Genomic DNA, 27,819 nt, shown 5'->3' with positions numbered 1-27,819 from the left:
TTAAAACAAATCAACATTACAAAGTTTGAAAAATAAAAATTAAGGATTTTCATGTAACTATTTTGAATGAAATACATTTGTTCAAAACCCTCAATAACATCTTTAATTTTTAAAATAGCCTGAAAAAGTTAAACTATTATAAACTAAAAATATTTACTGTACGTTAAGCTTTTGGCTAATATGAAAATAACCTTATTTGTTAGGAGAGATAAAAAGTTTATATAAAGTAATAAACCATGAATTTTGACAAAAGTAGTATAAGGTATTTTCACTTAAATTAAGGAAACATTCAAAAAGATATTTTTACACAGAAAAAGAAGTAAATTATTTAAGGAAAAATAAATTGTATTATTATACTTAAATAATTAACACACAAAAGACATATTTGGATGCTGGTTTTAATTTCCCCAGTAGTCTTCATGAAGGTTTTGTAGTTGATGGCAATGGTGCTTTTCCCTTCTGCTTAGCAGCCTTTCCCATTTTTATCTGAAAATTTAAAATATTTGTTGATATAATAATTTGTAAAACATCCTAAAGAAAAAAAAAGGTTGCACATACCTCATTTGGGTTCATGTCTTATTTATCACAGCCATTTTACACAGTTACTTAGTGGTTATTAAGCTGCTAAATACTAAAGCCACAATCTGATTGTTGAAGGGACCTAACTGCATTTTTAAAATATGGTTTGTTGGGGTATGCAAGCTCCCAACTCCTCTCCCTCCTGTGTTTCCTCTCTTCTTCTCTCTCAGAGACAGGGCAGACTTCAGTAACACCTTAGAGACAGAGAATGGGTCAGAGGGAGGGGGAAGAGGCAGACAGTCTCACTTCCACACACACACCCCTTCACACACACAGCCCAGCACACGGGAGAGATTTGAGGAGTGCTGACTGAACAGAGGACTCAGAGAATGAGCACAAAAGCGAGAACCCTGCAGAGAGAGGTCCTGTCAAGGGCTCTGTCTCTATCTCAGTGTGTAAGTGTGTGTGTTTGCGTGTGTGTGTCTGTCTGTATCTCAAACACAAAGAATGACAAAATTTTTTAATTAAAAACGTAATCAGGGACTACCCTGGTGGCGCAGTGGTTAAGAATCCACCTGCCAATGCAGAGACAAGGGTTCAAGCCCTGGTCCGGGAAGATCCCACATGCTGTGAAACAACTAAGCCTGTGTGCCACAACTACTGAGCCTGCACTCTAGAGCCTGCGAGCCACAACTACTAAGCCCGCATACTGCAATTACTGAAGCCCGCGTGCCTAGAGCCCGTGCTCCACAACAGGAGAAGCCGCCACAACTAGAGAAAGCCTGCACACAGCAACAAAGACCCAACACAGCCAAAAATAATAAATAAATAAAAATTTTTAAAGTCATCAAGTACTGTTTGATTTCAACTTTACAAAAGCATTTTAACAAAAATAACATATAATGAATATTGCTTTGGAGAAAGGATTAAATTAATTTTAATTGCCACTAAAGTTAAAAAAAAGAAAAGCTTAAATGCCTAACCTTACATCCAGCCTATGCACATTCCCTACAGCGTTACAGGATACACCTAATCCAGTTGGATTATCTCTGGAACACATACTGCTTAAAGGACAGTTACCTATAATTCTGATTTCTACATTTCAACAGTTACCTTCCTGAAGGTTGTCCTTCTCCACTGTAACTGAAACAAAGAAGAAGCTTGCATACCCTAAGCAGCAGCCTTCTGATCTTTTAGAAACATATAAACCCTTTCCTTGGGGAAAAAAAAAAAAGACTCCATAGAACACAAAACCCACCTTCCTTTTACTGCCACTCACACTCACACACACCAATTCCAAGGCAGCACCACTGCCTTACCCCTGCAAAAGAAGGGGAGAGAAAAGATGGGGCATGGTGGGTGGCAGCAAGGCCTCTTACCTCCTAATATGACGGGAATAATACAAAGAAACCAGAAGAGGCCTGGCAAAACCAGTCTACCCAATCTCACCAAACTGCAAGTAACCTCCTAAAAATAAAAGTGAATGAATCTCACCTCTGTCTCTTCCCCATTTTCTCCCTCTCTCTCTCCTCTTTGAGTTGGCTGGGAACCTCATTCAAAAATCATACACTCGGGACTTCCCTTGCGGTCCAGTGGTTAAGATTCCACACTTATCTGCAGGGTGCACGAGTTCGATCCCTGGTCAGGGAACTAAGATACTGCATGCTGCGCGGCACGGCCAAAAAAATAAATAAATAAAAATCGTACACTCATATCACTCTTGTACACTGTAAAGGTCAACAGGCCATCTGAAGGACCCCCAAAGAACACTCTGTTCTGAGGCAAAGATTATGGGCCTCAGAGTCAGAAGAATACCTGAATCCTACCTCTACTGTTGATTAACCATCTGAGGCAAACTACTAACCAACAGTTTTGCCTTTGTAAAAAAGGTCATAGTAAGAGGCACTATGTAATAGGGTTGTTCTAAAGGTTTAAATAAAATTTTATATATTCATATATATATATATATATATATATATATATATATATATATATATATAAATCTAGGTACTTAATAAGCACTCAAATGCTAATCCCCTTACCCCTCTCATTTAGGGCGAAGTGTTACATTTGCAGTAACATCAAAAAAGATCAAATATGCTAAACAAATTTAAAAAGCCAAAGCAGCGTTTACTCATTTCAAATAGTACTTAGCAAATACATCCACCTAATACATTATCCAAAGAGCAAAAACACCTCCTCTTTCTCCTCCCTAATTTTTTAAAATTCTTTTATACAGCAGGTCCTTATTAGTCATCAATTTTATACACATCAGTGTATACATGTCAATCCCAATTGCCCAATTCATCACACCACCACCCCGACACCCCTGCAGCTTTCCCCGTTTGGTGGCCATACATTTGTTCTCTACATCTGTGTCTCAATTTCTGCCCTGCAAACTGGTTCATCTGTACCATTTTTCTAGGTTCCACATATATGAGTTAATATACGATATTTGTTTTTCTCTTTCTGACTTACTTCACTGTGTATGACAGTCTCTACATCCATCCATCTCTCAACAAATGACCCAATTTCGTTCCTTTTTATGGCTGAGTAATATTCCATTGTATATATGTACCACATGTTCTTTATCCATTCGTCTGTCGATGGGCATTTAGGTTGCTTCCATGACCTGGCTATTGTAAATACTGCTGCAATGAACATTGGGGTGCATTTGTCTTTTTGAATTATGGTTTTCTCTGGGTATATGCCCAGTAGTGGGATTGCTGGATCATATGATAATTCTATATTTATTTTTTTAAGGAACCCCCATACTGTTCTCCATAGTGGCTGTATAAATTTACATCCCCACCAACAGTGCAAGACAGTTCCCTTTTCTCCACACCCTCTCCAGCACTTGTTGTTTGTAGATTTTCTGATGATGCCCATTCTAACTGGTGTGAGGTGATACCTCATTGCAGTTTTGATTTGCATTTCTCTAATAATTAGTGATGTTGAGCAGCTTTTCATGTGCCTCTTGGCCATCTGTATGTCTTCTCTGGAGAAATGTCTATTTAGGTCTTCTGCCCAGTTTTGGATTGGGTTGTTTGTTTTCTTAATATTGAGCTGCATGAGCTGTTTATATATTTTGGAGATTAATCCTTTGTCCATTGATTCATTTGCAAATATTTTCTCCCATTCTGAGGGTTGTCTTTTCATCTTATTTATGGTTTCATTTGCTGTGCAAAAGCTTTTAAGTTTCATTAGGTCCCATTTGTTGATTTTTGTTTTTATTTCCATTACTCTAGGAGGTGGATCAAAATAGATCTTGCTGTGATTTATGTCAAAGAGTGTTCTTCCTATGTTTTCCTCTAAGAGTTTGATAATGTCCGGTCTTACATTTAGGTCTGTGATCCATTTTAAGTTTATTTTTGTGTATGGTGTTAGGGAGTGTTCTAATTTCATTCTTTTACATGTAGCTGTCCAGTTTTCCCAGCACCACTTACTGAAGAGACTGTCTTTTCTCCATTGTATATCCTTGCCTCCTTTGTCATACATTAGTTGACCATAGGTGTGTGGGTTTATCTCTGGGCTTTCTATCTTGTTCCATTGATCTATGTTTATGTTTTTGTGCCAGTACCATATTGTCTTGATTACTGTAGCTTTATAGTACAGTCTGAAGTCAGGGAGTCTGATTCCTCCAGCTCCATTTATTTCCCTCAAGACTGCTTTGGCTATTCGAGGTCTTTTGTGTCTCCATACAAATTTTAAGATTTCTTGTTCTACTTCCATAAAAAATACCATGGGTAATTTGACAGGGATTGCATTGAATCTGTAGATTGCTTTGGGTAGTATAGTCATTTTCACAATATTGATTCTTCCAATCCAAGAACATGGTATATCTCTCCATCTGTTGGTATCATCTTTTTTTTTTTTTTTTTTTTTTTTTTTGCGGTATGCGGGCCTCTCACTGTTGTGGCCTCTCCCGTTGTGGAGCACAGGCTCCAGACGCGCAGGCCCAGCGGCCATGGCTCACGGGCCCAGCCGCTCTGCGGCATATGGGATCCTCCCAGACCGGGGCACGAACCCGTATCCCCTGCATCGGCAGGCGGACTCTCAACCACTGCGCCACCAGGGAGGCCCCTGTTGGTATCATCTTTAATTCCTTTCATCAGTCTCTTAGAGCTTTCTGTATACAGGTCTTTTGTCTCCTTAGGTAGGTTTATTCCTAGGTATTTTATTCTTTTTGTTGCAATGGTAAATGAGAGTGTTTCCTTAATTTCTCTTTCAGATTTTTCATCATTAGTGTATTGGAAGGCAAGAGATTTCTGTGCATTAATTTTGTATCCTGCAACTTTACCAAATTCATTGATTAGCTCTAGTAGTTTTCTGGTGGCATCTTCAGGATTCTCTATGTATAGTATCACGTAATCTGCAAACAGTGACAGTTTTACTTCTTCTTTTCCAATTTGTATTCCTTTTATTTCTTTTTCTTCTCTGATTGCCATGGCTAGGACTTCCAAAACTATGTTGAATAATAGTGGTGAGAGTGGACATCCTTGTCTTGTTCCTGATGGGTTTGTCATATATGGCCTTTATTATGTTGAGGTAGGTTCCCTCCATGCCCACTTTCTGGAGAGTTTTTATCATAAATGGGTGTTGAATTTTGTCAAAAGCTTTTTCTGCATCTATGGAGATGATCATATAGTTTTTGTTCTTCAATTTGTTAGTAGGGTGTATCACATTGATTGATTTGCATATATTGAAGAATTCTTGCATCCCTGGGATAAAACCCACTTGATTATGGTGTATGATCCTTTAATGCGTTGCTGGATTCTGTTTGCTACTATTTTGTTGAGGATTTTTGCATCTATATTCATCAGTGATATTGGTCTATAATTTTCTTTTTTTGTAGTATCTTTGTCTGGTTTTGGTATCAGGGTGATGGTGGCCTCATAGAATGAGTTTTGGAGTGTTCCTTCCTCTGCAATTTTTTGGAAGAGTTTGAGAAGGATGGGTGTTAGCTCTTCTCTAAATGTTTGATAGAATTCATCTGTGAAGCCATCTGGTCCTGGACTTTTGTTTGTTGGAAGATTTTTAATCAAAGTTTCAATTTCATTACTTGTGGTTGGTCTGTTCATATTTTCTATTTCTTCCTGGTTCAGTCTTGGAAGGTTATACCTTTCTAAGAATTTGTCCATTTCTTCCAGGTTGTCCATTTTATTGGCATAGAGTTGCTTGTAGTAGTCCCTTAGGATGCTTTGTACTTCTGCAGTGTCTGTTGTAACTTCTCCTTTTTCATTTCTAATTTTATTGATTTGAGTCCTCTCCCTCTTTTTCTTGATGAGTCTGGCTAATGGTTTATCAATTTTGTTTATCTTCTCAAAGAACCAGCTTTTAGTTTTGTTGAACTTTGCTACTGTTTTCTTTGTTTCTATTTCATTTATTTCTGCTCTGATCTTTATGATTTCTTTCCTTCTGCTAACTTTGGGTTTTGTTTATTCTTCTTTCTCTAGTTCCTTTAGGTGTAAAGTTAGATTGTTTGAGATGCTTCTTGTTTCCTGAGGTAGGCTTGTATAGCTATAAACTTCCCTCTTAGAACTGCTTTTGCTGCATCCCATAGGTTTTGGATCGTCATGTTTTCATTGTCATTTGTCTCTAGGTATATTTTGAGTTCCTCTTTGATTTCTTCAGTGATCTCTTCGTTATTTAGTAACATATTGTTTAGCCTCCATGTGTTTGTGTTTTTCACGTTTTTTCCCTGTAATTCATTTCTAATATCATAGCATTGTGGTCAGAAAAGATGCTTGATATGATTTCAATTTTCTTAAATTTACTGAGGCTTGATGTGTGACCCAAGATGTGATCTACCCTGGAGAATGTTCCATGGGCACTTGGGAAGAAAGTATAATCTGCAATTTGGGGATGGAATGTCCTATAAATATCAATTAAATCTATCTGGTCTATTGTGTCATTTAAAGCTTCTGTTTCCTTATTTATTTTCATTTTGGATGATCTGTCCATTGGTGTAAGTGAGGTGTTAAAAGTCCCCCACTATTATTGTGTTACTGTCGATTTCCTCTTTTATAGCTGTTAGCACTTGCCTTATGTATTGAGGTGCTCCTATGTTGGGTGCATATGTATTTATAATTGTTATATCTTCTTCTTGGATTGATCCCTAGATCATTATGTAGCGTCCTTCCTTGTCTCTGGTAACATTCTTTATTTTAAAGTCGATTTTATCTGATATGAATATTGCTACTCCAGCTTTCTTCTGATTTCCATTTGCATGGAATATCTTTTTCCATCCCCTCACTTTCAGTCTGTATGTCTCCCTAGGTCTGAAGTGGGTCTCTTGTAGACAGCATATATATGGGTCTTGTTTTTGTATCCATTCAGCAAGCCTGTGTCTTTTGGTTGGAGCATTTAATCCATTCACATTTAAGGTAATTATCGATATGTATGTTCCTATGACCATTTTCTCAATTGTTTTGGGTTTGTTTTTGTAGGTCCTTTTCTTCTCTTGTGTTTCCCATTTACAGAAGTTCCTTTAGCATTTGTTGTAGAGCTGCTTTGGTGGTGCTGAATCCTCTTAGCTTTTGCTTGTCTGTAAAGCTTTTGATTTCTCCATCGAATGTGAATGAGATCCTTGCCGGGTACAGTAATCTTGGTTTTAGGTTCTTCCCTTTCATCACTTTCAGTATATCATGCCACTCCCTTTTGGCTTGTAGAGTTTCTGCTGAGAAATCAGCTGTTAACCTTATGGGAATTCCCTTGTATCCTATTTGTCGTTTTTCCCTTGCTGCTTTCAATAATTTTTCTTTGTCTTTAATTTTTGCCAATTTGATTACTATGTGTCTCGGCATGTTTCTCCTTGGGTTTATCCTGTATGGGACTCTCTGCACTTCCTGGACTTGGGTGGCTATTTCCCTTCGCATGTTAGGGAAGTTTTCAACTAGCATCTCTTCAAATATTTTCTCTGGTCCTTTCTCTCTCTCTTCTTCTGGGACCCCTATAATGCAAATGTTGTTGCATTTAATGTTGTCCCAGAGGTCTCTTAGGCTGTCTTCATTCCTTTTCATTCTTTTTTCTTTATTCCATTCCACAGCAGCGAGTTCCACCATTCTGTCTTCCAGGTCATTTATCCATTCTTCTGCCTCAGTTATTCTGCTATTGATTCCTTCTCGTGTAGATTTCATTTCAGTTATTGTATTGTTCATCTCTGTTTGTTTGTTCTTTAATTCTTCTAAGTCTTTGTTAAACATCTCTTGCATCTTCTCGATCTTTGCCTCCATTCTTTTTCTGAGGTCCTGGATCATCTTCATTATCATTATTCTGAATTCTTTTTCTGGAAGGTTGCCTATGTCTGCTTCATTTAGTTGATTTTCTGCGGTTTTATCTTGTTCCTTCATCTGGTACATAGCCCTCTGCCTTTTCATCTTGTCTGTCTTTCTGTGAATGTGGTTTTTGTTCCACAAGCTGCAGGATTGTAGCTCTTCTTGCTTCTGCTGTCTGCCCTCTCCTTAATTTTTTTTTTTTAATTTCCTGGCATTAACTCAGTGTCTTGCACCTAGCTGATCTTTAATAATTGTTTCCTTAATAAAATTCTCCTTTATTGAGGAAAAGAGACCAAAGGCCATCCACAATTGAAGAAAATAATTTGACCTGATATATTACAGAAGCTAAAAAGCAACTCTTTAACAATATGTAAAAGTAGGTAGCAAACTATGTTACCACAAAGGCTTCAATTATCAAAACCAATTGACACTAATCATAGATTCTTCCCCACACCCAATGATACCAATGAGTAGCAAAGGATACAAGCAAAACCAGATTCAGATGTAGCACTGCTTTCTAAAGGGGCCCTGAACCCATCAGATTTAGTTTCCTAATCATCCTTTTTCCCTCAATGGTGCTTGTCGTAGTTTTTTGGAGTAAAAGATGAGTACTAACAACGTGTATGATACACGTCAGCTCAGAGGAAGTTGTTTAGGTTTGAGTTTCTTAGGTTTTATACTCCATTCATCACACAGGCTGGAGAGGTTATAAACTGTATCTCATAAATCCATAAATTACACAGTCTGAAGAGTTATAAACCACATCCTATAAATCCATAAACTCTAGGTCTATTTATAATAAGCAGACTGTATGGGCCAGGTATATCCCCTAAAACATTCACAGATAAGAACTATCCCCTTTACCTTGCCACAAGCAAATACCATCAGCATGTTTTTCAAGGCAGTCAACACTACCCAAGCTCCTGGAGGAGGGAAGGAAGGAGTTCTAGAACACTGTCCCTCATAAGCCTATGAGGAAAAAAAGTTCAGCTGTGAATGTGTGTGTTCTAAGAACACAGATTGATTTGATTAAAAGTCTATCCTTGATGATGCTGCAAACATAGCCTCTTGTTTCCTCACTCTATTTCATCCTCTCCCCTGAAATTCTACCACCACCTCTTTCTCTTAGATCAGAGCTTTCCAAAAGAACTTTCTGCACTGCCCAACAAGGTAGCCACTAGCCACATGTGGCTACTGAGACCCTGAAACGTGGCTAGTGTGACTGAGGAAATAATTTTTAATTTATTTAAATTTAGACATATATAGCCACATATGATGAATGGCTATAGCACAGACAATATTTATCACTGCCTTAAGTCATACCAAGGACTGTCCCCCTTTACTTTAAAATTCTTCATTAGGAAAGACATGCTAATCTCTCTGTCCCCTACTCACTTCCTCTGCTCTTGGATGGTGAATTTATTTAATGGTCTCCTTTTTCCACACCTTTAGTTACTCAACAAGCTCTTGTTTAAGAGTTGTAGAGAATACAACAAAAAGTGATGAGTGTCTTTACTTTCATGGCACTTACTACCTAGTCAGAGAGACAATGAATGCCCACAAAGCAACTATGAAATAATCCTAAGGAAAGCACTTTGGGGAATGTACCATATGGCTGGATACAATCCCCCATGCCTCATCAAGCCAGCATCCCCTCACCTGGCAATAAACAAGAACAAAACAAAACTTTCAAATATGAACACTGACATGAAACACATCACATGTGTAAGTAGATGATGTGTGAAAGCAAATATCAATTATACCTGTATTTATCTTTTCAATTTTCCATAAATATTTATTGAAAACATGTTATGTACAAGGCACTGTACTTAGTTCTGGGGAAAATACAGATAATAAAAAATACTATACTTATCCCCAAGCAGTTTATGGTGTGGTGGTGAACTGATGAAAATTATCATTACTGAAAGCAGGGAACACATCAACACTGTAGTTGTTGAGCCCTGAAAATTGTTAAAATATGTTTATGTTTAGTGTTCTGCTTCTTAAAGGCTATTGGGTAATTCTAACTTCAGTCTGCCTATACCTAGAAGCCACTAAGGAGAAGAAATACTATACAGTAAGAATTCAATATACAGGGACTTCCCTGGTGGCCCAGTGGTTAAGAATCTGCCTGCCAATGCAGGGGACATGGGTTCGATCCCTGGTCCAGGAAGATCCCACATGTCACGGAACAACTAAGCCTGTGCACCACAACTACTGAGCCTGTGCTCTAGAGCCCACAATCCACAACTACTAAGCCCACATGCCACAAATACTGAAGCCCGCATGCCTAGAGCCCGTGTTCTGCAACAAGAGAAGCCACCGCAATGAGAAGCTCGCACACCGCAACAAAGAGTAGGCCCTACTCACTGCAACCAGAGAAAGCCCGCACACAGCAATGAAGACTCAACGCAGCCAAAAATAAATAAATTACTTAATTTTAAAAAAAGAATTCAATATATATATAATTTACAAATCTGCTCAGGTTGATCTTTATTATTGACAATTTTATGTGTATATTTAGTCAATCTTTATGACCTCCATAAATTATCATATTCATTAGTCCTGTTTCTCTCTGAATTGTTCTAAATAAGCCTCAAGGCCTAACACTAGCTATTAGTAAACGTTATAAATTATTTTTAATGATGATCCACAATCAATATATAGTTGTTCTACAGTGCCTCTGTTACAAGTAAATGCTTAATGTAAGCAGGTTTTCCTACAGACTTACCCTTTCCTGGTATCGCCTTTCAAAGAAAGCCATATCGTCCTCTTCAGGTTTCCTTAAGGAAGAAACTTGACTGCTTGTACCTACTAGTAAGGAAAAAAAAAAAATCTAAGTACAGTTGACCCTTGAACAACATGGGTTTGCACTGTGTATCCACTTATACTCAGATTTTTTTCAATAAATACCTACTACACTACTGCATGCTCCTGGGTTGGCTGAATCTGCAGATGTGAACAACCGTGGATACAGAGGAACTGTGGATACAGAGGCCCAGCTGTAAACTTATACGAGGATTTTTCAACTGCACAGGGGTGGGGGTCCCTAACCCAGCTGTGTTGTTCAAGAGTCAACTGTATTCATATAATTATAAATTCTTCTGAAATAAAAAACAGAAAAAAACTTTCCTTCTACTGAGTGATTATTTTGTGTTTTTCAAACCAGAAATGATCTAAATGAATCATTGATCCTACTCCCTCTTTTTCAGAAAGCAGGGCATCATAAGACAAAAGTAATGTTCATTGGTAAACATTCTCCAAATATTCAAGTGGTTCATATTAAATAACATCATATAGCTATTTCACATCAGAGCTCATTTAGCTTTGTTCAACTACTTTTTAAATTTTATAGCTAGAAATTCATGTAACACTGTAACAGATAATGTGCAGAAGTAACTATTGAAGGTTTGCACTAAGGTCTGAATGTTTGTGTTCCTGCCCCCTCCCCCCACCACCCAAAATTCATATGTTGAAATCCTAATGCCCAATGTGATGGTCCTAGGAGGTGGGGCCTTTGGGAAGTACTTAGATCATGAGGGTGGAGCATTCATGAATGGGATTAGTGTTCTTATAAAAGAGACCCCATAGAGAGTCCTCAACCCTTCTACCATGTGAGGACACAAGGAGAAGGCACTGGCTGTGAATCAGGAAGAGTGCTGTCACCAGAACTCAACCATGCCGGCACCTTTATCTGGGACTTCCCCACCTCCAGAACTGTGAGAAATAAGTTTTTGCTGTTGATAAGCAACCCAGTCTATGGTATTTTGTTACAGCCACCTGAACGGACTAAGAGAGTTTGTGTACGCAACCAAAAGTGATGCTACTTCCTGCTTTGAAATTTTTCAAAACTAAAATAATTTTAACCATTTCCTTGGTATTTACTTTTTTAAAACTTGTCAAGAACTAGTTTATGTGCTGAAAGGAATTTAAAATTGCTTCAGGAAGGAAAATCTGGTTTTCCTTGTAGGTAAGCCAAGCACCTAATTCCATGGAAGAGTTCACCTTCATTTCAGGTGAATGTCTTGGTTGGGTCCCTTCACATCCAAAATAGAATATCAACCTGAACACCTGTTCTTGTTTTTAAAGCATATGAATTCACCCTCAACCAGCAACACAAAAATCATATGACTCCAGATGATCACCACAGAGTATAACCACACTGCCAACAACTACCTAATACAAATCTTGTTGAGAAAAACAAGAAAAATTGCTTAGAATATATGCTCTCTATCCATTCGTCTGTAAACCCTGGGTCTTTCCCTGGATCACGCTGGACCATCTGAGCTAAGCTTCTTGCAGAATCACCTTCACTGAGTTACTTTTTTTTTTTTTTTTTTTTTGCGGTACGCGGGCCTCTCACTGTTGTGGCCTCTCCCACGGTGGAGCGCAGGCTCAGCGGCCATGGCTCACGGGCCCAGCCACTCCGCGGCATGTGGGATCTTCCCGGACCGGGGCACAAACCCGTGTCCCCTTCATCACCAGGCGGACTCTCAACCACTGCGCCACCAGGGAAGCCCCTGAGTTACATTTTAATAAATGGTATGTTACCATTTATCTGGTAAAATGGGATATTACCACTTTTATCAAAGGTAAGTATCAGAATTAACCAACCAGAGGCTGCATTTGCTGAAAAAAAGTTTTTAAGAAACTTGGGCTACTGCATCATTGAGGGTCACTACATAAATTTCTTTAAAATCCAGCATTGGGGGGCTTCCCTGGTAGCGCAGTGGTTAAGAATCCACCTGCCAACGTAGGGGACACGGGTTCGATCCCTGGCCCCAGAAAATCCCACATGCCGCGGAGCGACAAAGCCCGTGTGCCACAACTACTGAGCCTGCACTCTACAGCCTGTGTAGCACAGCCACTGAAGCCCACGTGCCTAGAGCCCATGCTCCTAACAAGAGAAGCCACTGCAATGAGAAGCCCCCACACCGCAACGAAGAGTAGCCCCCGCTCTCCACAACTAGAGAAAGCCCGTGCGCAGTAACGAAGACCCAACGCAGCCAAAAATAAAAACAAATAAATAAATAAATTTATAAAAAAAAATAATCCAGCACTGGTACAACTTTCATGTGCACCGAGGAATTCATGGCTCCTCCTTTCTAATAAGGAGAAGTATTTAACTGATCTCACCTTCCTTTTTGTACCTTGGCTACCACTACAACTCAGTCAAAACTGCAGCTTAGGGCTTCCCTGGTGGCACAGTGGTTGAGGGTCTGCCTGCCGATGCAGGGGACACAGGTTTGTGCCCCGGTCTGGGAATATTCCACATGCCGTGGAGCAGCTAGGCCCGTGAGCCATGGCCGCTGGGCCCGTGCGTCCGGAGCCTGTGCTCCACAATGGGAGAGGCCACAGCAGTGAGAGGCCCGCATATGACAAAAAAACAAAAAAAAAACCAAAAAAAAAAACCCTGCAGCTTAATGTAATAGTTACATCAACTTTGAAAGTTGACAGAACTCACAGATATAGAGAATGAACTAGTGGTCAGCAGTGGGAAGAGGGAAGTTGGGGAGGGGCAAGATAGGGGAAGGGGATTAAGAGATAGAAACTACTACATATAAATAAGCTACAAGGATACATCGTACAGCATAGGAAATATAGCCAATATTTTATAATAACTTTAAATAGAGTATATTCTATACAAATTCTGAATCACTATGTTGTATACCTGAAAGGAATATAATACTGTAAATCAACTATACCTCACTAAAAAAAAGTGACACAATTGTGTCCTTTTCTTTTGTTTTGATTTCTTACTTCTACCTACATTTTATAATAACTTCATTGTGCAAGTCCCTTGCTCAAAAAGTCAGTGTACATGAAAAGGTTGTATGAAAACACAAATAGATCAAAGAAAATTCTCATTTCAGAATATTTTAAAATACTAAATACCTCATAAATCAAACAAATTCCTTCTTCGTTTTTATTATTGTTTTCAATAAAGGAAATAGAATACTTAAGAATGTATAAAAATGAACTTTATTCATTTTTATGTGCAATTTATAAATGGTAAAACCTTGCTAATCTATAATTATCAAGGGATTACACCTTGTTTGCGAGAGCCTAAAGGATCAAGGCAATTAGTCCACTAGAGGGCTCTCTTATTCAGATCAAAGCAATAACATGTACCAGAATAAGGTTTTAAAACTCCAAAGTTTTGTATTATCAGAATCCTCATAATTCCAAGATTTAACAATTTTTCCCAATTAAAATGAAGATTCTTGCTTTTTCTCAGTGCCTGGCCAATATAAAAGTGAAATGACAATCAAATTGTGATAATACTGGAAAAAAAGAGTAATCTGGAAAATGTATCAATCTATATTCTTTACTACATCCAAAAATATTTCTCAATTTAATTTCATTACCATCTGTTAGTGTTTCTGGAGAAGAGCTAGATGATGCTTGAAATGCTTTTAGAAATGGGTGGTCCATGGCTGTAACTGGAGAGTCTAAAAATTCACCTGAAGGTGCACCTGAGAACAAAATATGTGAGGAATGAAAATTAAATCTTTATTTGTTAGGATACAAAGAAGTTATTTCAGATGTGAAATAAATTAGAACCCCAAGCAGAATCATTAGAAAAATCCTTTCTATACAATGAAAATTTTTGTTTATATAAATTTTTGTTTATATAAATTTTTGCCATATAAAGTAAAGGCAAATGGATAAAAGTACTTCTGCATTTCTCAGAGACCTTTCTCACAGAAAAGAAATATGCACGAATGTAATTGTATGTCAGCAAAGAAGTATAAGACCTTAACATAATCACAAAACATATCAAAAGCAAGACATTCAGAATTAAAAAACCTCTAGTTCAAGAGGATAGAATAAGTGTATTTTTCCTCTATTCCTTACTGGGAAACCATCTAAAAACAAAATATGAAAAAATAAAGAAAACTTCTTCAATGAAATGAGGAAACAATCACAATCCTAAACCACAAACTACAAAGACCAACTGCTACATTCACTTTTGGACCGAAAGGAAGGAAGCTGCAGAAAAAATTAATAAGTCCTCTACTACTTCACAAACCACCCCTCCCCCACATGCCTATCCCCATCCACAGGTAGAGAGAAGGAAATAAACTCTTAGTCCTTTCCTATAAAGTGAATAGTGTGGGACAATTGCTCAGCCTTTCAGATTCCTGCACCCCACCTTCCCCAGCTCCTCCCTCTTGTGACCTGTGGGAAGATCAGAGAAGGGGGCTCAGGTCCAGCCAGGTCCTTGCGTATTCTCTGGTGGCCGTATGCGCTACTGATCTCAAACGCTAAAGGCTGGCAAAAGTTGCAATTTAGTCTCTCAGCTTGGTAAGGCCTGGTAGCCTCAAACGCTCTCACTAGAAGTACAGACCTCTCAGCTGCCTGCCACTTTTTCTACCGAATCCCCCAGAGCTCAGGGGAACCACATCTAGCTCTGCTCTGCAGTCACCTTTGCCCCTTGCTATGATAGATGCTACGGCAGGCCCACTGCCTCACTGTTCCCCTGCCTTCCAAGCACCCCACAGGAGCTGGGAATTACTACGGGCTCCTTCAGTATCACAAAGGAACAAATTCCAGCAAAAGATCATCTCTGTCCAGGACTCTACATGGCTAATGGAGCAGACGTCCCTCTGCTCTGGGCTCCCCTACATCTAAAATCAAGACAAAAACATCTTATGTTTCCTCTCCTCATTCTCATCTTTCTTCACCCCACCTTCCAGAAGAGGCCAGAAGGAAAAGGTTTTTTTTCTTTATATTATAAAGATACTTAAGTGATAAAATACCAGAAGTCACAAAAAGGCAAAGATGCCAGCTACTACCACTATTACTTAGCATTGTTCTGAAAGTACCAGTCATTCTGATTAGTCAAAGAGTAAGAAGAGTCACAAATATTGGAAAGGAAGAAGCAAAACTATCATTACAGTTGACCTTTGAACTGTGCAGGGGTTAAGGGTGCCAACCCTTCACGCAGTCAAAATCCACATAAAACTTTACAGTCAGCCTTCTGTATCCATGGTTCCACATCTGCAGATTCAACCAACTACAGATTGTATAGTATCATAGTGTTTGCTACTGAAAAAAAAATCCATGTATAAATGGACCCTTGCAGTTCAAAGCCCTGTTGCTCAAGGGTCAACTGTATATGCAAAATCAACTAAAGATATACATTTAAAATCTTAAGATTAAGTAATAATGACTGGTAACAAAAGCAGCATACAGCATTTCCCTTTTCATAAGCAAACAATAATCAGCTAGAAATATGGAAGGGAAAAATCCATATATGATAGCTATAAAAACGATGAAATATCTAGAAATAAAATTAAGAATTGTGCAGGACTTCCATGAAGTTAACTTCAGAATTCCACTAAGCTACACAGAAGAAGACAAAGAAATGAAGAGACTCAATATTTTAAAACAGCAAATCTTCCTATATTAATCTACATATTCAACTAAAATAATAGAATGTTTTGTAATAATAGAATGTTTTTAAAAAACATTGCCAAAGTTCTGAAAGAATTAAAAGGGAAGAATAGGTCAGGAAAATTCTAAAGTAAAAAAATGAAGTCATACATATTAATTTATTATAAAGCTGTAGTAATGAAAACAATATGGTAGTCACACAGAAATAGACAATAATGAGGCTGACTAATGAGCCCAGAACAATTTTGGGGGTGAACCCAGTCCTACCACTTACTAGCTGAATAACACAGAACAAGATGTTTTACTACTCTGTGCTGAATTTCCTCGTCTGCAAAAAGGATTAATAATAGCACCTAACTCAGAGTTGTTGTGAGGATTAAATGAGGTAATAGATATAGAGAGGCTGGAACAAGCCTCACAGTACAAAGTCGTAATTATCATCAACAACATCATTACCATCATTTTTTGTTTGCCACTGATAACTGGGTTTTCTGTAACTGTTGCATGAGCCTAATATGATCATGTATCCATAAAAATTGAAAAAGGATTTATTATGGAATTTAACAAGCTAGTTATAAAATAACCTAGAAGAGAAAATGCACAAATATATCAAGGCAATTCTGAAAAATGAACACAAACAGGAAGAATTTACCATACCAATTATCAAAGCACACTATGAAGAACGATAATTAAAAATACGAAATATTGGCACAAAATATGCAATTAGGCCAATGGCACAAAATAGAAAGTATGATAGAATATGGTAAAGGTAAAGTTTCAAATTATTTGGGAAAAACTGTGTTTGTATAACTTTCCAATGATTTAGACAAAAACTGAAGTTATACACACCTCACACTTTCACAAAAAATAAATTCCAGATACATAAGAAAGCTAAACATAAAAGCAAAAAAATTAAGCATTAAATGAGCATTAAGCATTAAATGAAGGAGAATGCTTAATGAAAATTAAGCATTAAATGAAGGAGAACATATTTATAAAATTAGAGTAGGGAAGGCCTGCTTCCTACATTTAAAAACTGTAAAACAACAACAATAAGAAGTAAAAAACCCAAAAGACAAATGACATATTGGAAGAAAATATCTGCAAAATAAATACAAAGGATTAGTATACAGAATATATAAGAAGACTTCTTATAAATCAATGAGAAAATATAAAAACATAAAAATGAGCAAAGTATATGGACAGACAATCCACAGAAAGTAAAACGGCCACTAAATATAAGAATACTCTCATCTCACTAATAATGAGGGAAATCAACTGAACTGAAACAATGATAACATTTTCACACATTAGACTGGCAAAAAAACTAAGTTTAATGACATAAATGTTTGGAAATAGGTAAGCTAAAACATCACTAAAGGAAGTATAAACAAGTACAGCATTTTTGGAAGGCAATTCGACAGAACATATTACAATTTCACATGTGCACACTCTTCAACCCAACAATTCTACTTCTCTCCATCTGCCTTCGAGTCAAATTCACATAGTACACAAGGAAGCAAGTTCAAGGATTTGGGGGGCACGATGTTTGTAAAGGCAAAAAAATAAAATGGAAACAATCTAAATGCCATGAACAAGGAAATGGTTCAGAAAACTGATATTTATCTATAGTGTGGAATAATATGAAGCAGTTAAAAAATAAGTAGATTTGTATGTCCTGATATAATAGGCCTTCAAAAATTATTCTAAGTTTAAAAAAGTAAACTATAAAAATGTACGTTAAAAAGAGAAATACAAATCAATTGATGACAGCAAATTACCCTCTAGGAAAGAATCTGGGGTTAAGAAAAGTGTTCAAGGGAGACTTGTTTGAATCTATTTTAACAAGAAAATATTCATTTATGTTTCTGAAATTTTTGTAATAAAAAATAAAATACATGCTTTTTATGAAAAAAAAATCCACACACATAGAAGTATTTAAAGTAGATAGGAACCATAGTTCTTTTCCCCAGAAGGATCCAGCTACCTTCAATAGTTTGAGATATATCCAATTAAACTTCTCCGTATATTAACTTAAGTTTTTATATATGCAAGCAGATATATTTGTGTGAATACATGTAGACATACATGCATATGATCATACATTACTACAGATGTGATAACGTGTACACACATGCATATACATACACACATGGACAAAAGCCTATGTTTCCAAAATGAGATGGTTATAATGGCAAAAATTACATACAATAGGATAACAGGTAAACTGTATCATATCAAATAAAACAAATTATTATTCCGCTATTACAAACAATGGGGTTGTGAGTTGGGATTTCGGTACGAGCATTGGGGTAGGAGTGATTTTTTCTCTTATGTTTTCTAATTTTTCTGTAATAATCATACATCGGATAGTGACAATAAAATCTTTTTTAAAAAATAAAAATCAAATGAGAGAACATTTTTTGAAAATAACATGAAGAACTTAAAGAGCAAAACAAATACAAGGCTTCACTATTGTTAGCACACGTAACACATACTGTGTTAGCACAATATGACAAGCTCACAGTTCGTATATCATCACTTACCAATTCCACTGTCATCTAATCGCATGTAGTCTTCTGCCAGCGAGCTAAAGCCAGTTAATCCTCCCATTGCTGCATAAGGAACGTCCTGTCCCACCGGTTTTCTCTGAGCCAGTCTTTCTTGCTTAGTTTCCACTACTGTGTCATGGGCATATGCAGGCTGACCACAAGCACAAGTGAAGCAACTATGGAATCCTGAACACTTAGAACCTGAATCAAGATGTAAACCAAGTTAAACGTTTTAAAATGTAGGTAATGAGCTGCATGCCCTATAAACCACTTAGCTTGGCCAAAATCACCTGAATCTGGATCCCTCATACACTGTGCTCTGGCTCCTGTACGTCTTACCCCTAGCCCCTGAATTCACTCCCTCCCAGCCACTGCTCTTACTTTTAAAAGATGCTAAAGTGGTAAGAGAGTACATAGCAAAAAAAAAAAAAAAATTGGAAAAATCAATCAGGACTAAAGGAAACTGAGCTGAACATTGGAGAGCCAGGAAACACAGGCCCTCTCCTCAAATACTGAGTTAAAAGCAGGTATGGAGGAACAGCCCAGTGGTGAAGAAATAATGTGGAAATGTCTCTGTGCGTCAATTCCCCATAAAAGCCATATTGGAAGGCCAACCCAAAGACACAGAAAGATGCAACAGAATACTGTTTAACAACAAAAAGGAAAGAAGTACTGATGCATGTTACAGCATGGATGAATCATAAAAACGTACACTAAGTGAAAGATGCTAATCAGAAAAGACCACATATTCTATGATTCCACTTATATGAAATGTCTAGAACAGACAAATCCACAGAGACAGAAAGTAGATTATTGGTCGTCTAGAGCTGAGGGGAGGAAGAAATAAGGAATGACTACTAATTGATATGGAATTTCTTTTTGGGGTGATGAAAATATTCTAAAATTTATTGTGGTGATGGGTGCACAACTCTGTGAATATATTAAAAAACATTAGGTTGTACCCTCAAAATGGATGAATTATATAGTATGTGAATTATATCAATAAAATTACTGTTCGTAAAAAACAAGCCACATTGAAATGGAGTCCTGAATAGACCATTAACAAAATCTTTACACACTCACACTTCTGACAAATGTGTATGGGAACCAAGGCACATAATAAATAAGTTTTATTCAAATACTTCCATACTTTATCATGAAACATATTTATTTCTGCCACTGTCATTAAAAATGTTTTATAACATATTTCATCATAAGATTTCAATTCAAGATACTACAAAAAGAACTGGAAAAACTATCTCCTGAAGAAAAATATTTTACCTATTTTTTAAAAAATCTTACCTAGGGCTTCTTTGGTTGCACAGTGGCTAAGAATCCGCCTGCCAATGCAGGGGACACGGGTTCAAGACTTGGTCTGGGAAGATCCCACATGCCGCAGAGCAACTAAGCCCGTGCGCCACAACTACTGAGCCTGCACTCTAGAGTCCGTGAACCACAACTACTGAGCCCATGTGCCACAACTACTGAAGCCCGCGTGCCTAGAGCCCAAGCTCTGCAACAAGAGAAGCCACCTCAATGAGAAGCCAGCACACCGCAACAAAGAATAGCCCCAGCTAGCCAAAACTAGAGAAAGCCAGTGTGCAGCAATGAAGACCCAATGCAGCCAAAAATAAATAAGTAAAAATAAAATAAAAATTTTAAAAGAATTTAAAAAATATATCCTATCTATTTCAAAGGGTTTTTAAAAGGATGATGAAGAGAAAGGGTATATATGGGATGGTGGCTGGGATTTGGGTATAGGTATTGAGAAAAGGGTGCTATTGCCTACAAAGTATTAAAAGCATCATGTTACATTTTGTTTTTCCCATCAACCTATGTCTTAGGCAATAACATAATAATCTGCCAGCAAATTATACAAATTTTTTAGACTTATAAAATCCTTTTTAAGGATTATTATTCTGTAAATAGAATTCAGTTGGTAAAACGTCCATGATTCAAAAATTTGAATCAGATCACGTCTAGTGATTCTTTAAAATCTATTACTATTACTTAACTTATTTGAATTACATGAGATTAAGGTTGAGATTAGAGATTAAGGTTGATGACTGCAAAGCATATAAATAACTGAGATTTTCCACAAAAATAAAATTTTAGAGTAGCTATCCATCATCCTAGTTGTTTAATGTAACTGTAGCTGAATGAAACTGGCACAGAGACACATTAAACATTCAATAAGGAGATAAAAGTATTCTGTTTGTGTGTTTATCATAATGTAACTCACAGGCATTGCACATAAAGCCAGGCCCAGCACTATGCTGATTAGCAAAGTGCTTGCACCTGCAGCGAATGGGCTGCATGCCATTCAGAGGCACGTAGAGGTAAGCCCTGCATGGGCAGCCCGTCACTTGACAAGGCAGACTGATGGGGCGCTGCTGAGGAATCGTTTCAAAGTCAGTTTTATGTTGCTTATACCTAAAAAAAAAAAAGAGAGAAGAAATAAAAGCACAATGCAGGTACTGCCAGAAATGACAACTGCTGTTCTGTTAAATGCAAAATGATTCTTTTTCACTTTTATTTTTGTTTCATTGTTCTTATCAGTAAAGTTGAAAATACACTCCCCTGCATGCAGTATTTGTCAGCTATGTTGCTTTGGTCAGATAAAATCTTTACCCACCTAGATTTTTATTTTTAATTATTTAAGAAGAATTTTCACAACAATATACAAAGAAATAGCAAATAATTCTCTTAAAATACCACTACAGATTCTTTAATACAGAAGCACAACCCGAGTATGAAAAAACTTCTTCATGAAAATTTTTTATCAAAGTGCATTATTTACATTTATTTTCACAGATTTGCTACTTAAAATTGAAATAAGTTCAATAAATGTATAATAATGCTATTTATTTTAATATAATTTAATTTTTAACTTTAAACTTCAAAATAAATTATCAACGCCTTTCAAAGCCAAAGCTCTTTGTTAAAATGCTGTACGTAATTTTCTCAGGCTTCCTTCTCATTAAGTGATACTCAGTAAAATAATATTAAATTTATTATTCTCAATATTATCCTAGGTAATAGAAGTTAAAATAACAATGAGATACCATTTTTCACTTAGCAAAGAGAGCCAAAGTTTTCTTAACTGTACAAATTTCACAATGCTGTCAAGAGTGTTACAAAAAAACCAATCCCATTTAATAGGGTTTCAAGAAACATAAAAAGATGCATCCTTTAACCTAGATGGTTCATTTTTGAAGAATATACCCTAAGAAAATTATTCCATGTATATAAAGAGCTTTGTGCATAAGGATAGCATTAGCAACAAAAGCAATATATATAAAGCATACTCATAATAAGGGAATGGATAAGTCTATTACTAGAAGACAGTTTTCAAACTCTTTTACCAGTGAAAACTTTTCTTCAAATAAAATCTTTCACAGAACCATAATACTATACAAAACAGATAAAAGCAGAATTGGTTAAAGCAAGGCAAAGAGCCATAATTGGAGTCTGTCCTTCCCCTAACCTGCCCTTCCACCTGGTACGCCCCTGAGACTCCGTCATAGCTCTGGGGAAAACACAGTGAACACCACTGGACTAGCTGGAATATCAAGCAGGTATTAAAAATCTTGTTTGCAATTACTACGAACCATGTGGAAACATTTCCGTGATTCTGTAATGAAAAACTGGTTCAATATTTATCCATACATATAATTAACAACTAAATGAACTATGTAAAGAAAAAAGTACATGAACATAGTAAAACATATTAACAAAAGCTGGCTTTAGGTGTTGAGTTTTCTTCCTACGTTTCTATATATTCCTCATTTTCCTTAAATAACCAATGTTTCACATCCATAATAGGGAAAAATTAATTTAGACAGAGATCTCACTGAGTGACTGGTACTAAAGAACTTTTCCATCCAAGTGGGGTTGGGTCACTTTTGAAGGTTAATTCCATGCTGTACAATTATACATAGATATGAGACTGGCACTAAATTTTTACAAGGATAAATGATAAAACTAACATAAAATTACCAAAGTCCTCTTCATTTCTGAAAGATATCAACATAACCCTCATCCTCCATTCCTCCACAGTGTTTTTATCTGGGGTTGCTAGACAAATTTCAAGTCAATCTATACACAACATTACTTATCCTAGCAACTGCCTAACAACCTCCAGCAAACTGCAAGTCTGTAAACAGCAACTACACAGAGTACCTCAGGAAAGAGCTCCAGAAACTATCAGAACAGGGCGGCTCTCCCATGGTTCCTTTGGAACAGAAAATTGAAGTCGTTACCTAAAACCACATAATAGTTTCTGTGATTTTTCCTTGAAGCAGCTTTGTCCTTTTGAGCTTTACAACTAAGACCTGTGACTCATAAAATTTAAAGTAGAACAGGATAAACAGAGCAAAATGCAAACCTCAGGTATAGGTAACACACATCAATGGTTGGAGCCTCATGTATTTCCTTTCCTCCATGTGCTTTTCTCAGAAGACAATCACTTGTAATAAAAAGCTGTGTGCTTGTATTTTTGTTTAAAGAAAGGTATATATATATATATATGTACACACACACACACACACACACACATACACACACACACAGAGTTGACCCCTGAACAATACAGGTTTAAACTGTAGATTTTTTTTTCAGTAAATATGCAGTAGGCCCTCAGTATCCATGGCTTCCTCATCTGGGCATTAAACCAACGACGTATTGTGTTCCTACTATGTTTATGATCTGAGGGTGGCTGAATCCACATCCGCAGACAGGAGGGCCCAGCTATGGGACTCGAGCTTCCCCAGATTTTGGTGTCCGCAGTGGGTCCTGGAACCAATCCTTCACAGGCATGTGTGTGTGTGTGTGTGTGTGTGTGTGTGTGTGTGTGTGTAAGTAAAAGAGAAAGGTATTCATACAACACACTTAAAATGTAAAGGGAGATTAGTAAATGTGAGGAGAAATGCTTCTATTTATAGATTGGTAACCTATTGGTAACCTATTTGTAGATAGTAGATTTGACTCAAGCAACTCTAAAATCAGTTCTGCATAACTTATGTAAGCTGAAGAATGGCTATGTGGGGGTCGATTACACCATACTCTCCAATATTGAGTGTGTCTGAAAATGTTCAGAATGAAAGGTGAAAATGAAAAAATAAAATAAACTCTTTCTGCAGAGAAAAAAATAAAAATAAAATCAGTTCTGCAGTCTGATGACCCATCCTCTACTACCTTGTCCAGTGGTGGGAGAGGCAGACTCTGCTCTGCAGCCTAACTGAAAGACCCCTGGCAAAGCCACAGGGGCACCAATATCCTTCTAACCAATGGTAAGAGAAAAGATGCTTAAGGTGATAGACTCCATAATGAGTTCTAATAGGATACAACAGAAATTTTTAAAATATAGCCCCAAAAAACCTTAAATAATTTCTGGCATATTATTGGTATATAAAGGCCTGTTTTCAAATGTTTCCCAATTATCACCAGTAATGGTATTTATAGAAGGAAGATATGCTCTGCTACAGTTTTATACTTCCTAATCACCAGAAACCTTAGCAATAAAATATCTTACCTATGGGTACAAAAACACAGTGTCTCTGGACCCACAAGTTTACAATCCATTCCAGTAGGTGATCGCCAGCTCACGAATAATCTGTTCTGTAAACGCATAGGTAAGACTTTTCTTTTGTATTCTTCATATTCTTCAGGAGTAAAAAGTTTCCCTCCATCATCCTCACCAACAATTCTACAACAAAAAAATACTTCTCTTAAGCCTTGTGCATTTATTTTCCAGGTTAAAAATACTAAAATTAAACTATACTTGTATAGTCAAAGGAAACGCTTCTTCGGCTTTGTTTTTTTACTTAGGCTCATGTTAATAGCAAAATTACACACAATAGTAATAAAGCTTTTGCTTCCCATATAAAAGAGAATTATGAATAAGAAAGTCAATGAATTCATAACATCTGATTTCAATGATCCAGGTTTACCACTAGAGAATTACCACATATTCATCTCAGTTTCTCCTTTGATTCTGAAGCAAACATGCTCATTTTTCACATTAAAAGCCGGAGCCTAAACTGCTAAAAAATTCTAATATTTTCCTCCTTAAAAAATAGTCTCTCCCAAAAAAACAAATGGTACAAAAAACATCGACGCTGAAGACAACATGACTAATGCCCACACCTGACTCCAAACCCTGGCCAGGAGTTTAAACTAAGATGGGACCCACAAACACCCTTGGATCTGCACCAGCTCAAACCCAACACATGCATTGAGTAATGAGGTGCAGTATTGTTTAATTCCAGAAGACCGACCTCAAAATTTTATGGGAAAAATTAAGCCAACACTATTTCTTAATTTCTTAGGAAATTAAGAATTGGACTCCCTGGAGGAAAAGGAAGCACAATTAAAATTGAAGAAATATCTCCTTGAAAATACCCCCTTTAGAAGTCATGAAAAGTGTTGTTTGCAGAATGCTACATAATTTTTGGTGTAATCCATACTCTTTTCCATACTTTCAAGCCTTTAGCTGAGGTAGATAAATAAAACCAACTCAGAGGCTATGAAACCATTACAAGCTTCTTCCTTACTTAAATAATTTAGATACACAATAGTAAAGAAAATAAAAACAAAGGGCATTTTATTCTGAGATAAGTTTTGGGCCACTTCACTTTATTATAGCTACCAAGAAGTATACCAACAGGTACTAAAAAGACCTTAAGCTCAATGTATATCTTTAAAGAAAGAGATCATTTGATTTTAAGTTCTAAACCAGTGTAGCTCAAACTTTATTTACAGAATCCCCAAGAAATCTAGTTCAAATGCAGATTCAGATTAAAATGCCTGAAGAGGGCCTGGTGATGCTCCCTAGTGATGCCATGACTGCTACACTTTGAGCAGCAAGCCCCTAACTTTTAGAGAATTATTCCAGGTAGTTTATGTTTGAAAAATAATTTCCTCCCAGGCCCTAACATTTTCTGGGCCAGGCAAGAGACTACAACTGAAGGCCCACATTCCACATACCTGAATATCTAAATATCTAAGTTATCAGTCAACATCAGGACCCAGCAACTTGCTCCCAGGACAATGTAAGACTTGGAGCCTCAAAGAGCCCGCTCTGCCCTACGTGAGGGCTGGGTGGAAGCTGTTCTGGGCACAAGTCTCCTGCATTACCCGAAACAGGAATGAGGCCTGACCCATCAAGCTTCTCACCCTCACTTTTTCTGGCTCAGAATTACCAAGACATTTCTAGGCATTACCCAAAAGTATGTCACCTAGACAGCCAGAGGGAAGTGCAGTCAGATAGGAACTCATTTGCCCAAGTAATTTGGGGCAACCACCTTTAAGCAGAGCAACTCCTCTGGCTTGGGTTTCAGGCCACTCAAACTTCCCAGGTGAGGATAGGATCCTCGTCTTACTTCCCCCTTACACACACACACACACACACACACACACACGCCTCAACTCCCCTTCCTCCTGCCTGTCCCTCTCCAGTAATTCCCACTCACCCAGTTTCCCAACTGTCAAAAACAAATACCGTATTCTAACACATGTATATGGAATCTAAGAAAAAAAAAAAGGTCATGAAGAACCTAGGAGTAAGACGGGAATAAAGACACAGACCTACTAGAGCATGGACTTGAGGATATGGGGAGGGGGAAGGGTAAGCTGTGACAAAGTGAGAGAGTGGCATGGACATATATACACTACCAAACGTAAAATAGATAGCTAGTGGGAAGCAGCCGCATAGCACAAGGAGGTCAGCTCGGTGGTGGTTTGTGACCACGTAGAGGGGTGGGATAGGGAGGGTGGGAGGGAGGGAGACGCAAGAGGGAAGAGATATGGAGATATATGTATATGTATAACTGATTCACTTTGTTATAAAGCAGAAACTAACACACCATTGTAAAGCAATTATACTCCAATAAAGATATTTAAAAAAAAAAACCTTTCTTGGGAGACCGAAAAAACACATCGCTACAGGTGCATTGGTCTTTGTCAGGGCCCCAGGGAGTGAATCACTCCCTAAAGCCCTAGGAGCGGCTGCACTTCCAGTTTCCAGAGAAGAGTTTCTCCAGAACCACCAACACTACACCAGTGTCTTTCTCTTAAAACCAGCCCCTCGGGGGTGGGAGCATGTTTAGAAGTTCACGACTTACCCTATTACTAAGTTAACATGCAAACTTGATGTCTGCTCTCACAGGCCCCGAGTACTCAATGTGTAATCTACACTGGCAGTTTAGAAGAAAATAAAGGATCTTTGTATAAATCTAGTTAATAATCCTTCCTCAAAGAGGTCAGAGCGGGAGGCCTTTTAAATTGCCTCGGAAGAAACTTATTAGAATAGAACTGCGTGTCAGTACAATATTTAATTACAGAAAGAGAAAACCTGCAATTGAAAACCTGCAATCAATGTAAGCCTCCCCCACCAGCCCGGGAAGGGATTCCGGGAGCCCCCGCGAGCCAGCGCTGGGCCCCTGCCTGCGCCTCCAGCGCTCCTCCCGCGAGGGGGACCGGGCCCGCCCGCGCCTCCAGAGCTCCTCCAGCGAGAGGGGCCGGGCCTGCCCGGGGTCTCCTGGCCCCGCGGAGCCGCCGCCTCACCTCCGGTACTCCATGTACATGTCCACGGCCGCCGCGCCGCCAGCGGGCAACGTCAGCCGCTCCATGGCGGGCGGGAACCGGGAGGCGCCGGCTCTGGGGCCCCAGCCTGCCCTGCGCATGTGAGCAGAACCCTGAGGAGCCAAAACCGGTTTCGCCCCGGCCGGCCGCCCCCCCTCCCACCCGCCTCCCGATTGGCCCGCAGGAAGACCGCGGTGACCACGCAGGGCGCGCGCTTCCACCTGGCTGCCCACGAGAAGCCTGGCCTCCACGCTCCACCCTGCCGCGCTCGGGATGCTGTTTACCGCACTCCGCAAACCTTGTCCCTCTCGTTTTCCCTGGTCTGGCAGGTGTCCTTGTAAAATAACGAGTGACGAGGGAGTGCAATGCCTTGCATATAATGGATGCACAGAACATGGGTTATTTCTTTGTGCAGCGTTTTTCGCTGGTTGTGAGAAGGTTCTGGAACGTGTGAGGCCCACCTCCCCATAATCGCCAGCCGTGTTTTC

At 38.1% G+C, this 27,819-nt stretch overlaps 1 protein-coding gene across 2 annotated transcripts; it reads right to left on the bottom strand.

Moving 5' to 3' along the window:
- Positions 1-115: 115 nt before the first annotated feature.
- On the bottom strand, positions 116-27,444 carry FAM221A (family with sequence similarity 221 member A). Of its 2 annotated transcripts, none has more exons than XM_082632615.1 (7): positions 27,314-27,444; positions 24,282-24,455; positions 20,991-21,181; positions 18,743-18,949; positions 14,165-14,272; positions 10,528-10,610; positions 116-486 (listed from the first exon to the last, which is right to left on the bottom strand). In XM_082632615.1, exons 1-7 carry the CDS (start codon positions 27,430-27,432, stop codon positions 418-420), a joined length of 951 nt encoding a protein of 316 aa, XP_082488741.1. In that variant the 5' UTR covers positions 27,433-27,444; the 3' UTR covers positions 116-417. The 2 variants fall into 2 exon arrangements, with proteins under 2 accessions (XP_082488741.1, XP_082488742.1); XM_082632616.1 differs by having other exon boundaries at positions 10,528-10,607.
- Positions 27,445-27,819: the final 375 nt, after the last annotated feature.

This window comes from Mesoplodon mirus (assembly GCF_964341445.2).
Source record: "Mesoplodon mirus genome assembly, chromosome: 9".
In the NCBI taxonomy this organism is placed as follows: domain Eukaryota; kingdom Metazoa; phylum Chordata; class Mammalia; order Artiodactyla; family Ziphiidae; genus Mesoplodon; species Mesoplodon mirus.
The sequence above is the reverse complement of the archived record's forward strand: the minus strand, read 5'-3'. Positions and strand labels throughout refer to the sequence as shown.